Here is an 18,438-nt window from a genome sequence, read left to right as displayed (position 1 = left end):
ATATATATATATATATATATATATATATATATATATATATATATAAGATTTTCATTCACTAGTCACTTAAACAAGCCATAAGCTAGATTGATTGATTGTCTTTACACTTCCACAACACGGTGTTTGACTACCGATTACATACATTTAATGATCACTGCCACTCAATTTAAATACCAATAGACTCGCAACATAATGGCAGACAACAGTAACTGGTATACGACGAATCTTGCCTCATATCGACAATGCAATTTCCTAAATTGGTATAATTTTCTATCGTTTCATACACAAATTTCAAACTGCAACGTTCTTATTGTATTTAGTCAAATACTTTTGTTATTATTAGGGTAAATTGCGCAAATAAAGAAGCAATGTTTATTCAATTACCATTTTCGTGGATTATATTTAAAATGAACATTTAAGTAAGAGAATATCCTTTGAAATCTTTTTATCTAGTCTATCGTTTTTAAAAATGTATATTGAATGGTCTATATATTTTGGAATTATATATTTCCCAATTAAGACATTTTTCATATTATAAACCCTTGAATAATATTTTTGAACTACAGACTCAAATCCCGTTATTTTAATTATGATAGTATGTGTTTCACTATTTACCGTTATTACTAAACCTAACCATCCCAACAATCCAACCAAACCCCGTATATGCCATTAGAAATAAGGTATAGGAGACGGAGAGATACGACATACACAAACATGTTATCTACTTTAAATGTTAAAATGACTGTTTCTTTTAAAATATTAATTCATCATTATATCACGTACTTTCAGTTCAGTTATTATATTACAAGTCATGTAATGTATAGTACATATTACTCTCGTACCTGCAACGTCACGTTAACATAATATATATAATTTACATGCTAACATCATATATTATTTAATTATAACATGTACATAGTTGTCTCATGATAAATAAAAAAAAGTAATGGAATCTCTAAAAACAAAGCATTGTGAGAATAACATTGGAAGAGTCCTATTAATTCACGAGGTGAATATTATTTACGTTTTCCCTATTTGATTCCACAAACATGTTATGATTCTATTTGTTTCGTTTCGTTTCAATTCAAACTAACAATTTATCTGTCTTTCATGTATTATCGCTTAACAGAAACTATTTCAAAAAAAAAAATATGAGTTGTAATTAATTTTAAAACAAATAAATTACATTTTTGGTCATTATAATTTACCTAAAAACTGATTAATTTCTTATAGAAGTTGTTAACTTAGGGGTTGTTTGTTTATCTCTTAATAGTTTCATTAAGAGGCAACCTCTGAATTGTTAAGAGGTGAGTCTTGTTTGGCAAAAAAAAAAATTTGTCTCTTAATGGTTCTAAAACCCTCTGAATGATTTTGTATCATGGATCCCCCTTAACCATTAAGAGCCATAATTTTATTGTACACAATTACCAAACTAATATAATTTATTTTACACTATATCATGATAATCTTTTAATCATTCTAACCACTTAATCATTCTACAACAAATCATTCGACAATTAACAAGAATTACTACATTATTAACTAAAAAAATCCTAATTGTCAAAAACGATGGTGGTACTGGTGGTCCTTTCCATGATGTGGTTATGTATGGAGTCAGTGTCACGTGAGAAGAGACCCCACAAGACACGTGAGGATACGGATATTTCATGTTTTAAAAGGGGACACGTCAAGTTAGTCAAACCGACCATGTCCCTACAAATCACGGGCCCACCTTGCTATAAGACAATCGCCACGTATTTCGGGATTCATGTACCACCACAAATAAAAACACCACGACGTCGTATGATTGTACTCAAAGGAAGGTCGGCAACCCATAATTAAATGCCACGTGTAGGTTTGGTACTGTGCCAGTTGCTTGTTAGGCCTGGTTATCGACATAGACATGGGACCCACTCCTCGTACAACCATCCATGTTCTCGTCCCACGTGGCAGAACGTGAGTGGATAGGTGGGTTAAACGCATTACAGCGTGTCTCTCTCCTGCTTTTATGCCTTACCCCAGTCGACTCCTTCCTTACGGCATCACTTCATCATTAAGCATTGCAAACTTTATTTCGACCAAATCAATTTTTCATACACGCTTTTATTCGTATGTTTTAGAAAAATCTAGCAAATCAACACTAACAAAGAAAAAAAACATATGTATTTATTGTAGTTTCAAAATATCTACGATAATATATAACAAATTGATATGGTGACACTTTTCACAATCCTATAATTTTTTTACACTAAAACGGATAAACGAAGCTATGAGCAATGCCACCATATGCACCACTTGGGTCTGTTCATGTGGTGCGGCATCGTTTTTTTTATAATGTTATGTTATTTGCATCTCTTTTCATATCAAAAATTATGTTAAATCATGTATTGATAATGTAAAAAGTAATTTTGATGTTGATGTGTGTGAGGAAAAGATTAGTAGACACTGGTGCATTTAACAATATATAGAGATGCATTTAACTCACCCCCATTTTATTATGTATGTCAATTATAATTGAATCATATATTAACTTTATTTGCCATAAACTTAATTTGTACAAACTTATTTCATTTGGTAAATGTCGATTGGTATTGTACCAGACACCAGCTAAGCAAGAAGGACAACACGACATATAGGATGATTGAAATCATTTGTGTTTACTAATTATTTTGTTTTATGGATGTCACTATTGATATTGTTTAGCTGACGTAAATAACATTAAAATTAGGGTTGATTTGATGTGCGACTGGTGATGGACTTAGATACGTTGATGCGTCACTAGCACTAATGTACGTATTCTGGATCTAATTAAATAACAACATATTTTATTTTTAACCATAACTTAATATACTGTTGGAGCATATCAGCATACGATACACAATTGCAACTTCTTGCGACAACTTTGCTTGACATGTATGATCACCATCATGGAGTGCATACGACTCTTTACAACTTTCATTATGATTAATAGGCTAAAAGACAAAAATACTTTCCAAATTAACCGAGTTAAAAATATTTGTCTTAATTATGTTAAGATAGTAAGGAAAACACATACCACATGCACCATCTAATCGTTGTTTATATTTATTTGATTTTAAATATTTAAGATAACGTCTAGTACCTTTTGAATTTATTATTTATAAAATATATACAAAATTAAATAAACAATTAAAAAAGTCGTAATCAATCACAGTCCTATCAACTTGCTTACTAGAATTTTGTAAACGGGACCAAAAGATATTAATAATTTTGAGTTATGTACTTAATATTTTAATTTTGCAATTTATTACTATAATTACCATATTATTATTAAGTAATTAAAAGTATATTAATTAATAACAATATTTGCATTTTAATCTTCCAATAAACAAATTCATGTATAGTTACAACTTATTTTACTTTATTAGTTTAATTTGATTTTTTTCTTAAATATAATATAACTTTAATTTTAAGTTTAAAAGGTTTTTTTTTACGAAAGGTAACAATTTTATTACGATCGAAAACAAGAAAAAAGATGAGGAAAAACTTTCTGCAAAATATAGAAAGACACATTCAAAAACAACTACACAAAAAACAAGAGCCGAAAGGACTACAACAGGAAAACCAAAACTAAAGAACGACAAGAAACAACACAAACTCGGGAAGGTGAAGCTAGTGCACTCGGTAAACTCGGAAACAATGAACTTGAAGAAGTGTCTACCTATCTGTCCATCCCTTGTCCTCCACACTGTCCTTCCACGATATCTTGAAATCTTAAAGATCCATTGAAACGATAGTTGTTGGAACGTATAAAGACGGTCGATTTGGATATTAGTCTCGTAAGAAAAAAACGTGATTATTACAATGACTCCAAATAAAGTAAAGAGCAATCAAAATGTGGCCGTCGATCGATTAGTCGATGCACGTAACTGAATCCCAAAACTCAAGTTTACTTAAAAAATATTCTTTTCTTTTATAATCTACAATCATGTAACTATAAATTTGGTTCATATGGTTTATAAAAATATAACAATTTTCATTTTGATATGCTACGGTTTCAAAATAAATTACAAGATGATCATCATGGTTTATAAAAATGTTCTTCATTTAACGGAAATTTTTATGACTTGTTGGACGAAAGGACTAAACCCGATGATTTTTTCCAAGGGAAAATTGCATCAAAATGGAAACAACTTCACTTAATTCCTATTTTGGGGAACCAACTTTCAAAATTGTCATTTAGGGGTCTCTATCAAAAATTTTGTTTATTTAAGGGTCTAGTTGACATGTTAACCTGTTAATGCTGACATCATTCAGATCTTTTGTCAACTAAGATATTCTACGTCATATTAAGTTTTTATTTTAAAACTAATATTTTACATCATATTTAAAATTGCAAAATAATTATAGAAAAATAACTAAAATTTGTTTTTTTTTCAAAATTTATTTTATTAAAATATATTTTCATTCCAAATCTCGTTTTTTTTTAAATCATATATCAAATTGTGAATAAAGAAGTCCATTTTTGGAAAAATCTTCAATTTGATATCTGAATTTTTTAAAAAAAAAATGAGATTTGGAATGAAAAATAGATTTTATTACAATAATTTTTGAAAAAAAAAACGAATTTTAGTTATTTTTCTATAATTATTTTGCAATTTTAAATATGATGTGGAATATTAGTTTTAAAATAAAAAATTAATATGACGTGAAATATCTTAATTGGCAAAAAATATGGATGATGTCAGTATTAACAGGTCAAATTTATCAACTAGATCCTTAAATAAACAAAAGGTTTGATAGAGACCCCTAAATGACAATTTTGAAAATTGATTTCTCAAAATAAAAATCAAGTGAAAGTCGATTCCATTTTGATACAATTTTCCTTTTCTTTTAACCATGATAACAATCCGATAATTTTAAAATTGTTTCAACGAACCATGACGATAATCTTGAATTTAGTTTTTGATAATTAACGGCTTAAAACAAAACCGACCCCTCACGAATCCTCTCGTATCCCATGCTCCTATAAATTCAAACCCCTCACAACTTCTTCAATCACACCATCAATTTCAAACCCCTCTTTTCTCATCAAACAACCTTAATTTCTTCGCTTCATTATCATCTGAAATCATTCAGTCATGTCTGACGAAGCAGTTTACCACGACGCCCCCAAAACCCAAGAGTACGACCAAACCACCGCCCCCGTGAAGGTGGAGCCAACGTCGGAGACCGTCGACAAGGAGGATCGTGGCTTGTTTGATTTCTTGGGAAAGAAGAAGGAGGAAGAGAACAAGTGCGAAGAGACGGCGATCTCATCGGAGTTTGAACAGAAAGTCGATGTTTCTGAACCGGAACCCAAATCCGAGGAACAACATGAAACTTTGTTCCAGAAAATGCATATATCACATAGCGGTTCCAGCAGTGTAAGTTTGAATTCCCACTCCAGAAACTACGCCAAGATTCCATTGAATCAGAACTAAATTATAGTTTTTATATATTAAAATCAGACGAAATCGTAAGTTGTAAGTATGCATTTGCTTGCTGATTTGAGTTTTTTTTTCTACAAGAAATTAAGGGTGATTCTTTTTCTTGATCATACATCATGCATGGATCTGTAATAATACATTGCAATTAAAACTGTTTTGGATTAATTGAATTGCAGTCAAGTGATGATGAAGAATGCGAGGATGGAGAGAAGAAGAAGAAGAAGAAGAAGAAGCCATTGACGGAGCAGCTGAAGGAGAAGATAGAAGAACGCAAAGAACGGAAAGAAGAAGAGGAAGCAGTCAAGAAACTCGAGGACGACAGCTGTGTCCCAATCGAGAAATACGAAGAAGAAGTGGCGGTGGCGCCACCACCATACAACACCGATGTTGGCCACCACACGCCCACCGACGTTGTCCACCATGATCCCACTTCCACTCCCGAGGCAGAGGAGAAAAAGGGGATCATGGAAAGGATAAAGGAAAAACTTCCCGGCGGCCACAAGAAGCCGGTGGAGGAGCAGGTTGCTCCTCCACCACCAACGCCAGTAGCTCCGGCGGTGGTGGCACATGAAGAAGAACCGGAGAAAAAGGGTATATTGGAGAAGATAAAAGAGAAAATTCCAGGGTATCATTCAAAGAGTGAAGAAGAGAAGGAAAAGGAAAAGGTAAAGGAGTGTGATTAAGTGAAAGTGAAAGTGAAAGTGAAAGCAAAAATGGTATGTGGGTCGGGTTGCTTTGCTTTGGTTAAAGGAGTGGGACTCTATGTATTATGAATCATGGTTTCTTGCTTTTGGGTTTTTGTTTCTGAATAAGTGATTTTTTCATGTTATTTGGTTGGAATTTGTATTGTGGTGTTGTTGAATTATAAGTTCATACCCGGATTTGTATTGTATAGAATGTATTTTGTTTGTAAACATTTGATGTCTTTGGGTTATGATATGTTTATATGTTATCATTAAAGACATGATTTGATTTGATTTGATTCTGATATAAATAATATGCATACAGTAACATCTGACAGAAATACAGCCTTATCGTATTTAGGTGAAAAGACATGTCAATATCTAAATGAAAAGACGTGTCTATTCTGTCACATCATTCACGAATTTTTCTTCAAATTCTTGATTTGATGTGGCGAATAACTTATCACAAAAGATTCACTCGTACAAAGGACATCGACTAATCAGATGTATTAATTTGGACCATTAGATGGTAAAACAATATACAAATAAAGTAAGTAAAATGTTTATCGAGGTTTAACAAGGAGGGTTAGATTTTGCCAAAGAGAAGCTTATACCCATCGTTCCACTGTCCTATTTTGACCCTTGTTAGTTTGAGGTATATATCTAGTATTCGTAGTTTGTCTCGATTTGTTACCGCTCTCGTGGCCCCACAACGAAAGAGTATTTTACCGTTAGATGTCCAGTCAACTACTCCACCTCAACGCATTTGGGGAGAATCGACTAGCTCTGGGTTCGAGTGGCATTTCACCCCTAACCACAGCTCGTCTATTGATTCTTCTACATCAGTTGGTTCGAACCTCCACTTTGGTTTCACCCAAGTTCCATCCTACTACTGGATAGATTACCCAGGTTCGAATCTATTAGTAGTGACAGTTACCCTAATTAAGAAGGCTTGCTTTCGCTACCGCTCCGATGGGTTTCTTAACCAAACCACTGCCTATGAGTCGCCGACTCATTCTTCAACAGGCACGCGATGAGAGTCCCATATCTTTACCCACCAACTATTTGTTTTAATACTAGTTGTTGCAATAAAACAAAGATAGCCGTAAAAACAACAAATACGTTTGAGAAATACAAGACAAAACGAACACCTCAATCCTAACAAACTCGTTTTAACCTAAGAATTATAATACACAATATACTTAGTTCACTAAGAAACATCATTAATTCGATTATAACCATAATCAATTCCTATATATAAAAAAATTATTTCATGCTAATTTCATCAAAATAAATCAAACATGTATCCAAAACATTTTTCCTTCTTACTTTTAACTCTAACCATCTATGTTCTCACGTCTCCGGCAACCGCAGATTACTTGATCGGGGTTGGAAGCTACGACAGCACCGGACCGGCTGCCGGAGTCAACATGATGGGGTATGCAAATTTGGACCAAAGCACCGCCGGAATCCATTTCCGACTTAGAGCACGAGCGTTTATCGTAGCCGAGAGCTTAGACGGCCCAAGGATCGTGTTCATCAATCTTGACGCCGGCATGGCGTCGCAACTTGTCACCATCAAAGTCCTCGAGAGGCTATCGAAAAGGTACGTGTTGGGTGTCAAGTTTTGTTGTACAATTAGACAGAAACGTTGATTTGAAAACTGTCGAAACTGTTAGAAACTTCTGGTTTTTCAATTGCTTGGAATCTCCACTGAAAGTCGTAAATCACTTTCAGATTGAAGTATTTCAACGGTAATCGAAATCTAAATCAGATAAAATTCAGTGACTGACAGAACTTAGAATCCAAAACGTTATGAATCTGTGTACCTCTCAAGACGAAAATGACCAATTCAAAATTTGAAAAATCCGGAAACTGTCAAAAACGTCAGTTTTTTGAACCCTAAACCGGGTTTAAAAAACCGGGCCAAAAACCGGGTTTAAAATCTAAAATTCGGAATTCTAAAATTCGACCCCAGCCAGGGGCTCTGCCTCTTGGACCCCGCCACGGGGGCGCTGCCTCCGGACCCCGTCGTTTAGGGGCTTCGCCCCTAAATCAAAATAAACTCAAATAAATGTACACTCTGCACCTTTCTTACTTGTTCGATATTTATCATGATTATACTGTCAACAAATTAATCTCATTACCCTTAAATGATATTAGTGATACAAATCATCAACAGAAACTCGAGCCCTTTAATGACCGATGTTTTGGGTTTATTGTAGGTTTGGGAAGTTGTACAATGAAGATAACGTAGCCATAAGTGGGACCCACAGTCATGCTGGTCCAGGAGGGTATCTGCAGTATGTGTTGTACTCTGTGACGTCACTTGGATTCGTTCCTCAATCTTTTGATGCCATTGTTACAGCTATTGAAATGAGCATTCTTCAGGCCCATCAAAATCTCAACTCTGGTTCCATTTTCATCAACAAAGGTGATTATACATGAAACCTGTTAGATTACTTTTTTAAAAGAACCGATATCTGTTACATACAGTATTTTAGCCGTCGGATTATATGGCATGGCAGTGAGAGAAGCGTGGCGAAAACTTATCATGACGGATGAGTGTTTTTGTAGGGGATTTGGATAATGCGGGAGTGAACCGTAGCCCAAGTGCATATTTGTTTAACCCTCCAGGCGAGAGAGCTCGATATCCACGAGATGTCGATACCTTAATGACGCTTGTGAAGTTTGTCGATGGTACAAGTCAACGAAGCATCGGTGCTTTCACCTGGTTTGCAACTCATGGAACCTCTATGAGCAAAGACAACACACTCATCAGTGGTGACAACAAGGGTGCTGCTGCTAGGTTCTTTGAGGACTGGTTCACTTCCACCACCACAAATTCCACTACTTATAATGCACAAGGTACAACAAATCATAGCACCAGAAAATAAACTATCACCCGACCATCAGTAATCCGTCGCTAATGTCCCATTCTGATACGGATGGATGAAATTCTTCAGAACAATTCTGGTCAATAAATTAACGACAGATTTTAAAAATTAGCGACGGCGAAAGCATTGGTAAATTTCATCGCTAAGTTTCGGTTTACTTATGTGTTGCTATTTTGTCGGTAACATCTGTTGGTAAAAATATGTTTTCTAGTAGTGATTAGCATCTCGACTAGGATGTTGCGTATCTAACGTGATCTTGTTGACTATGGAGTAGATAATATGATCGATGTGCTAATAAAGAGGGCATCGGACATCAAGGCCACAGGTGGTCAATCTTGTGGCCCGACAACGAGTCAAGGGTTCAAGGTGAGGAAGAACAACTCGTTTGTTGGAGCGTTTTGCCAATCGAACGTGGGAGACGTCAGTCCGAATGTGTTGGGAGCTTTTTGTACCGATAGCGGCTTACCTTGCGATTTCAATCACTCCTCTTGTCACGGAAACGATCAGCTTTGTGTCGGCCGTGGGCCAGGGTAATTCATCACTCTTTTTTACTTGGTTGAACTGCGGCAAAAGGTTTTTTGCTTTTGCAACAGACGATTCCGTCACTGACTGAAATCATCACCAAAGTGTGCCTTTGCGACGGATCATAGCATCGGACAATAAGAATTTGACAAAAACATGCAAACAACGGGTATCCAGATGAAATAAAGAGTACGAAAATCATCGGAGAGAGACAATTTATGAACGCGGTTGAGTTGTTTACCTCAGCAAATGAACAGTTAACCGGAAAAATCGACTACCGCCACATTTACTTAGACTTCACGAACATCGAAGTGTCGTTAGACGGAAACCGGACTGCCAAAACATGTCCAGCAGCTGTAGGTGCGGGATTTGCTGCCGGAACTACGGATGGTCCTGGAGCATTTGGGTTCCAACAAGGTGATACAAAGGTTAGAATTACACTCCCAAAACAGTGTATTTACTAGTGCGATGCTTGCTACTTGCTAGGAATTTGCAACAGAAATAACGAAAATCTATTCTTGATTGCAGATTAACGAGTTCTGGAAACGAGTAAGAGATTTTCTGCAAAAACCGAGCGATTATCAAGTTGAATGTCAAAAGCCGAAGCCGGTTCTGCTCTCCACTGGAGAGATGTTTTTTCCTTACGCATGGGCGGTATTGTTTGATTCTGAAACTTCAATATATAAATCATTGCGTTATTCTTTGAAGTTTCTATCTCCGTTCTTCTGTGATGTAAACACGGGGATGATTTTCTCTGATTTTCAAATTTCTAACGGAGTCCGTTCGCCTAATTGCAGCCAGCAATTGTTCCGATTCAAATCCTGAGAATCGGGAAACTAGTCATTCTATCGGTTCCTGGAGGTTTGCTCGTTCTTTTTCTATTTCTAAAATTATGGACGTAGAATATCCTGACAATTACAGCTTTCGAGTTTTTTCAGAGTTCACCACGATGTCGGGTCGAAGACTACGAGAATCGGTGAAGCAAACGCTCATAAGCAGCGGCAACGGTGAATTTGACAACGATACACATATCGTAATAGCAGGCTTGACAAACACTTACTCGCAATACATTGCGACTCCTGAAGAATACGAACAACAAAGATACGAGGTAATCTATGAATACTTTGACTTATAAGGTCAAACTTGATACGTTTTCGGTTTAAAAGTTATCGAATTTTATGTTGATGTAAATCAACTCTGAAGCCGGTAAATAGTTTGTTTGACGTTTAAAATTACAGGCTGCCTCAACGCTATACGGTCCTCATACTCTTCCGGCATACATTCAAGAATTCAACAAGTTAGCGGAGTCACTGGCAAAAGGGGGTAAGATAGTCCACAAAGGCCCATCGCCACCAGATCTCTCCTCCGTCCAACTGAAGCTCCTACCCGACCCTTCAGGTGACTCACCACCACCAGGCTTAAAATTCGGTGACATGAAACACGACGTTTCCATACCAAAAAGTGGCTTCTTTGGTAAAGGAGACAAACCAAGCGCTGTGTTTTGGAGTCCTAACCCGAGATACGACCTATTGACCGAAGGCACGTATGCCGTAGTCGAAAAGCTTCAAGGTGAGAGGTGGGTCCCAGCTTACGATGACGACGACTTCAGCTTGATATTCAAGTGGAATGTAGATAATAGTAGCACTAGTGGATTGGCTACTCTAGAATGGGAAGTACCCGATTCGGCTAGTACTGGGATCTATCGGTTTAGGCATTTCAGTTCGTCTAAGAAAAATACTGTTTCTACTACGGAATACTTCACGGGTGCATCGAGTGCATTCACAGTGTCGTAAAACAAGAGATTTGAGTTCTAGTGCTCAAAAACTTACCAGAATAAAATAGACATTGGTGAAGGTTCATTGGTGTTTGATTGTAGATCTTGCATTCAAGGATCACGCATACTCCCTTCTTTTTGAAGATACACATGTTGGTATCAACATCAAACCTATAACTGTTTGATTGATTAAGACGAATACCGGTGAAACCAAAGAAACGTGATTACAATTATTCAAAATGTTATCTTTAACTACATATGATGCAATCAATGATGAAAAATAAACCTCTTTTGCAATGAAATACAATCATTTGTTCATCCAAATCACACACCGTAAACTCTTTCCTCCAATAAGCAAGTCGAAAGCCTTGTTGATGTCTTCAAAGTCCACCTCATGCGTCACAAATTCATCAAGTTGTAGTTCCTGAATATAGAGATCAATGAGCATATTATAAGTTTATAATACACATTCGAAAAATCTATGGTTTGACTTTTGGAGGTCAAAGAAACAAATATTTCTTCCAACAATTTGGTATGAACTCCTCTAATTTTGTAAAGGATTTAAAACACTTAAATCGAACTTTATAACGGATGTCACGGATAGAAAACGTTTGTGTCAATTTGGATGAAAATCCATATCAAATAGATATAGATATGTGATGGTTTGACCTCAAAAGTCGAAGACAAACGATGAAAGATGAGTCTGCTTTACCTTAGCCATGTAGCGTTTTATGAGGATTGGGATGTCAGTTTTCGGTTTGAGACCGCCAAAAAGTGATCCCATGAGAGATTTTCCACTGTGAAGTACCTCAAAAGAACTGAAGGTCAACATTGCCCCTGGCTGGTCAACTCCCAAGACAACTGCCTTCCCCCATCCCTAAAGATCATATTACAGATGAATGAACTTGAATTAGTGCATAAAAAAGGGTTGGAGATGTTAGAACTTGAATTAATGCATAAAAGAAGAGGTGGAGATGAATGAACTTGAATTAATGCATAAAAAGGAGTTGAAGGTTACGTCATGATCTAAGTTGAAGGACCACATAAGAAACACTTATGGTACTTATATGGTTCATAATGGGTCGGTCTAGTACGGACGTTCCCTACCTTGTACCACATGTATAGCTAATATGGATCCCTACATATGTTAATCATAGTCCTATAGTACTTCAGTAGAGACATTTAAGAATAAGGTTATTCTAAGGTTATTATTATGTTTAAACGTAACACAAAATATAGGTTAAACATAATAAATTGGACTTCTTTTATTAATGAGTTTCATGACTTTACGTTCAAATTACAACATTGAGCAACATGATTGTTTTTTAGGTATACGATAACACCTCATCACATTTCTTTACACAAAAAAACATGTCGGTAATTGCACAAACTTTTCTCCCCATAACCAAACTCGTTCTTCTAGAAAAGACAAAAATAGCGATTTTAGTGGTTACATAGATGATTGCCATATATATATCCTAACCTGGCTCTTAATGTTTATGTTTTTCCAAACATTTTCAATGTATCAACTTTTACAATATGAACACATGTTTACACTTCATGTTTGTGTAACCTTTGTCTCAGTTTCTTTCACTGTGTTGGGCATAAAATCTTTTGTTGTTTCCTAGCAGTGATTCCTAGAAGAGTGTGTCAGCTAATTTCAACACGGAACGATCCAAATATTCCGATTTTATGGTACAAAAAATTTGACCAAGATATGTGTGGACATTGAGATAGAAATAGACAGAGATAGTATGTACCTTTCTACAAGAAGCGTAAGCTTCATGCACCAGGGAGGTTAAACCAACGCACTCGAAGCAATAATCTGCACCCCCACCAGTCATCTCGATTATTACCTGTTTCAAGCAACGACTTTATGTCATGAAAGTTGCATTAAGATCTTAATTTCCAAATGAAGCAAACTGTATTAGACTGATGCATATACTTCCTCATCAGCAGAAAAACGAGTCCACACTTATTGGTCCAGAATGTAGATTTAAGAAAGAAAGGAAACAAAATTAACAGATAGCAATAGCATTGAGTTTAAAGTGCCAAAAAAGCAGTCGTGTTAAGTCATCCAACATTTTATTTTATGGGTCCCATTTATATAGTGTGAAGATAGAAGCTGATGTACCAGTGGGTCTCCTTGGAAAGGAAGATGGGATCCACAAAATGGATAAAATGGTCTAACCAAATGGAATCTACAGTAGCACGAATGATACAGGGCAATACCAAACTCTCGCATTTAAAGGGTCGTTAAGGTCTTCAAAAAGTCGCTGAGGGCTAACTGCCACCTAAGGGTCACTTAGGATAAGGTTGACACGCCACACAAAAGGCCCTCACCTCTTGTGATAAGTGGAAACGAAATTAAGCACACTCAAATTCAGAACTTACTATTAAATCCTAAACCTCTTACAGAAAAGCTTTAAAAGGGCTTTTATAGGCAAAGCCAAACCCCTCTAAAAATCCTAGAAACTCAGGAAACTAGATGAAACCAACTTGCTTAGGAAACCTTGGAAAATAACTAACCTTTTAGGAAAAGGAGATAAGAACAAAAGATAATAACCAACTACATTACCGAACTTGATACGGAAACTTTTAAGAAAAATCTAATCTTCTAGAAAAGACAGAAATAAATTCAGAACTTCTTGATCACATAATTTTAACGGTCTTTATTGAATATAATGGTCTTGACTTGTGTTGCAAGTGTTCTACTGCTGCACACAGTTGCACACAAGTCCGACTCTGTCTCTACTGCACCTGCATCACAAAGCTAATCTTTCCAAGTCAACACTCGCAATAGTTCTAATATGGAAAAGATCGTCAATCCTCAAAGTTCATATCCCCTCCCTGTCCATCAATCATGTGTAGACAAATGATGATTGATGTAGACAAGTGATTAATTTATTGAAGAGACAAAAAAAGAGCTGAACTAAATAAAGTATTGATGTGTACGCATGATTGGCAGGACAGGGAAGGGACATGGAGTTTGGGGACAAGAAGATTTTTATTCAGTATGAATAAATACCAAATTTGGTTATCAGAAGGGCTACCGACTAATTGAGAAAAACAAAGTTACGTAGAGAGATTTAAACATGACCAGGCCTATGCACAAGATGATGCTTCATTGATCAAGTATATCATATGGTATAAAATGAAGATATAACCACGGAACTCGGAACCCACTGCATGTTTTAGTTACCTGGCTCACAGTTTTGTCCCCACAGTTACGGGAGTTCACAAAATCAGTGACTCCAAATTTCTTTCCTGTCAATAGAAGAAAAGATCAATGTAAAACAAATGCATGTAAAATTCACTCCACTCAGTACACTTGCTTTTGAGCTTCTTAAAAAATTGGTAGGCTTGGGATTGGCTCATGGCATGCAGAGCTTGGAAAACTAAAGCTTGGGGCTTGGTTCCCTAAAAGCGCACACCTTGGCTCAGCTTGTATACGCTTGGTTCATATGGGAAAGACCAGTATGTTAAATTACTTTAAGTCACTTATGTAGGCTCAGATAATTTAAGCTTGAAAGATTTCAGCTCACGAAAATGCCAAGACCAAGCTCGGCTCGGACTTGGCTGTTTGCTTGGCTCTAATTGTTAGACGAGCCAACGTACACTAATGAGTATATGCTCCTCATAAATGGAAAATTCCATATTGTTATGAAGATTTTCAAATTAGAAATTACCTATTTCAAACTTGTCCTGATTCACATCAACACCGATGATCCTCTTAGCTCCACATAGCCTTGCTCCCTCAGCAACCTGTAAAAAAAGATCATGGCCATTATACTCTCGTCAAGATACATGTCATGAAGCTTCTTATTGTGAAGTATATCAAACCATAAATGTAACGTAGCCTTCACTCATTCATGATTGACTTATATATAACGTGCGTTTACAATTATGCGTATATGCTGTTTATCATGTCAAATCACAAAATTTATTGAAGCCTTTATGTGCATGGCCTAAAGCTTATCTTTATACTTGTGATATAAATAGAGCAGAATCATACCGCCAGCCCAATTGCACCAAGTCCAAATATAGCAACCGTTGTTCCAGTTTCCACGTTTGCCGTTTTCCATGCAGCACCCACCCCTGAAAGTATTTGTTAAAAGCTTAATGTCTTTACCAAATCTTACCTGGAAAATTTCAACTGAAGTTGTCAAACTGTCCTTTGTTATAAAGGAAATAGTAAAAGACTATCAGAAAATTTACCAGTCGATACCCCACAACTTAAGAGGCAGGCTCTGTTTGCTGGGGTTGCTGGATCTATTTTAGTTACATGAGCAATATCAACCACCGTGTACTCGCTAAAACTCGATACAAACAAGAAATGGTATAGAGTTTCTCCATTGATGTCTGTGAACCTGCTTGTCCCATCTCTATCCATCCAAGGAGAAACACTGAAAGGCAATTTTGTACATAGGTTGCTTTTCTTGGACAAGCAATCTGTACATTCACCACAATCTGGCAAAAAGATTGGGATCACAGTGTCGCCTTCAACAACTTCATGTACGCCTTCTCCAACGCTCTCAACAACCCTTTTGTGCAGCAAAATAGAATGATTGTAATTTGTTTTATCTATTTATCAATAATAAAGACATCATCAATAATATGTAATATTTTTGCTATATATAAGAGTTACAGCAGGGGACAAAGGCAAATCTTTCGAAAAATCTATAATGTAATGCCACAAGATCCATTCCAGTATCTATAACCAACAGGCGTTTTATATGTCAAAAAAAAAATGTATCATATACAAGCCTTTTGACTTATGACATTATAGTTAAAGGGATTAACCTATAACTTAGTGTTTGACCAACAAATAAGCTTTATTACATTTCCCCTGTCTCAAATACCTTTCAACAGAAATCAACAAAAATGCTACATTTTCTGATCTATGTGTGATAGTTTGGATCCCAAATCCTTGTTTTCTTATGTTTGAGAATGCATAGTCAAAGAAAGAAAATTCACATACATCATGTTAGCATCGAGACTTGAATCCACAAGTCTACAACCACTAGGGTAAAAGACTCGATTAGATACCTTTTACGCTGATGGCAACTGGTTTGGTACACCACAAATATCATCATGTTTGGCAGGGAAAGTTGCAAACAGATTTAAGTTGGTACAGACATAGATGAGCTTTAAAACTCTAGAGTATCGTCAATGCTACCGTTAGATTTGTCACAAGCATAGCATCCAAGGATAATGGCAAACCTTCTAGTGTTTCAGAACTGGCTCCATTCCATCAAAAGCCCATTGAACTTCTTCCTTCCACTAAAACACTAATTTGTATATGTGAAATGTCTAAGATTCACTCCAATAATGACCAAAATGGAGGAATCTTATGTATCAAAATCAAGATCATCCGTGTTTTGTAAGGAGAACAATAGAAACTTATGTTATTTTAGGTTAAAATTTGTCCATAAAAGAAAGAAAGAAGCCTCACAATTAGTTTGGAACTCTCAAAATACAAATCGTTAAGTATCATCCTACAGGAGTAGGTTTTTATTTGTAAGTTGGAACTCAGCTAGTATGAGTAAATGTAAGACTGATTACTATAATCCTTCGTAAATGGAACTCAGTTAGTATGAGCAGGTTACTATAATCCTTACCCCACTGCTTCATGACCAAGTATTCTGGGGAAAATAGCAGGAGGATGCTTCAGAAAAGAAAATTGGTTAATTAACATCAACAAAACATTTGATGGATTTAAAATTGCCAAAAATGTAATCCGAAATCAGTTTTTCTTTACCTTCAATTTCCAAAAGGTAACATCACTGTGACAAAGAGAAGTGCATATGATTTTGATTCGAACTTCGCGAGGATTTGGCGGAGCCACTATCACTTCCTCTATCACCAACGGCTCCCCTGGTTTCCTAACAATTGCAGCTGCCATCAACACACTGCTCCATTAGTTCTTCAAAGAAATCATAGAGATCAAAATATGTGAAACGCATTTATCGATCAAATGTGCTGACTGCTGAGGACCAGCTGAAATTTCAACTCGTTCCAGTTCCAGATCATGGAATTTTAGAGTTCTGAAGCATAGGCTAAAGAAGAAGTTACTTACCTCTGCACCGGATAGGCTTGCCGACAGTGTTGCTGGAGCTTTTTCCGTCCATGGTCAACCACTGGTGCTGTTATTTTCGTCTGTTTCTGATACGCAAACAAAATGGAGATGTGCCGTTTTGGATTCTACCGTGGGGGGTTTTATGGCGATCTCAGCTTAAACATAAACAATTATTAAACGTAACCAAGATAAGAAGTGACAGATCATATGGAACGTAAGCTATAAAATAATCGGTTTGTCTCTTCATTTTTTAATCCGTGTCCTTAAAATATCAATTTTATTGTAAGTTAAACAATTGTCAACTCTTTTCTACACATATATAGATTCATCCTTTCGGTACTTAGTGTAACATTTCAAAATCGCATTCGCATCCAAACATATATTTTCATATATCAAATAATATAATTTATACAACTAACCTCATTAATTACAAAAGCTACATTACAAAGTAACTATCAAATTTTCTCATCAAATCTTTATACAAAACTTGTATACATAACCATGGGTTTCACGGATAATATTACTAATTTCGTCGGCTTGAAGGATAACAATACATACCTATGGGCTAAGCATTTCCTCGTATTGCGGAGTTCAAGAGAAATATCCAAATACATATCTTATTCTACAGTGTGATGGTTGACTTGTCACGGTCTAGCTGTACCTACCGTTTCTTTTTTGCCCGTCGTGTGAGCCCCCTACTGAAGGCCCACTATGCCAAAAGCAAGAGACTCATGATCCCATAGAAAGACATCACAATTCCACTGCTACATTCCATAGGAGTCTGGGCTGTGTCTCAGTCCCAATATGACTAATCATTCTCTCGGACCAGTTCTTACCAACTGTAGATAAACACAATCAAATACATGATAAACATCTCATTTTAAATATAAAAATCCAAAATATAATTAGTATAACCATTAAATTCTAACAGAATACTTAATTATTATCTTTATAAAATTTATAATATTAAACCAAAAATAAATTGTTTTATTATTAAACTTAAATTAAATTATAT

General features: G+C 35.9%; 2 protein-coding genes and 1 pseudogene across 2 annotated transcripts; 2 read left to right on the top strand and 1 right to left on the bottom strand.

Annotated features, from left to right (window-relative positions):
* Positions 1-5,038: 5,038 nt before the first annotated feature.
* On the top strand, positions 5,039-6,423 carry LOC112524544 (dehydrin ERD14-like). The gene is made up of 2 exons (XM_025134406.1): positions 5,039-5,405; positions 5,645-6,423. Exons 1-2 carry the CDS (start codon positions 5,121-5,123, stop codon positions 6,149-6,151), a joined length of 792 nt encoding a protein of 263 aa, XP_024990174.1. The 5' UTR covers positions 5,039-5,120; the 3' UTR covers positions 6,152-6,423.
* Positions 6,424-7,452: 1,029 nt separating this feature from the next.
* On the top strand, positions 7,453-11,363 carry LOC112524384 (annotated as a pseudogene).
* Positions 11,364-11,549: 186 nt separating this feature from the next.
* LOC112524719 (alcohol dehydrogenase-like 7) lies at positions 11,550-17,523 on the bottom strand. Its single transcript, XM_025134675.1, has 10 exons — positions 17,424-17,523; positions 17,106-17,242; positions 16,966-17,012; positions 15,563-15,888; positions 15,360-15,442; positions 15,034-15,109; positions 14,547-14,611; positions 13,105-13,200; positions 12,057-12,221; positions 11,550-11,768 (listed from the first exon to the last, which is right to left on the bottom strand). Exons 1-10 carry the CDS (start codon positions 17,473-17,475, stop codon positions 11,652-11,654), a joined length of 1,164 nt encoding a protein of 387 aa, XP_024990443.1. The 5' UTR covers positions 17,476-17,523; the 3' UTR covers positions 11,550-11,651.
* Between the last annotated feature and the right edge of the window lie 915 nt (positions 17,524-18,438).

Source organism: Cynara cardunculus, assembly GCF_001531365.2.
Source record: "Cynara cardunculus var. scolymus isolate 2C chromosome LG 13, CcrdV1, whole genome shotgun sequence".
Classification (NCBI taxonomy): Eukaryota; Viridiplantae; Streptophyta; class Magnoliopsida; order Asterales; family Asteraceae; genus Cynara; species Cynara cardunculus.
This window is presented reverse-complemented; position numbering and strand designations above follow the sequence as displayed.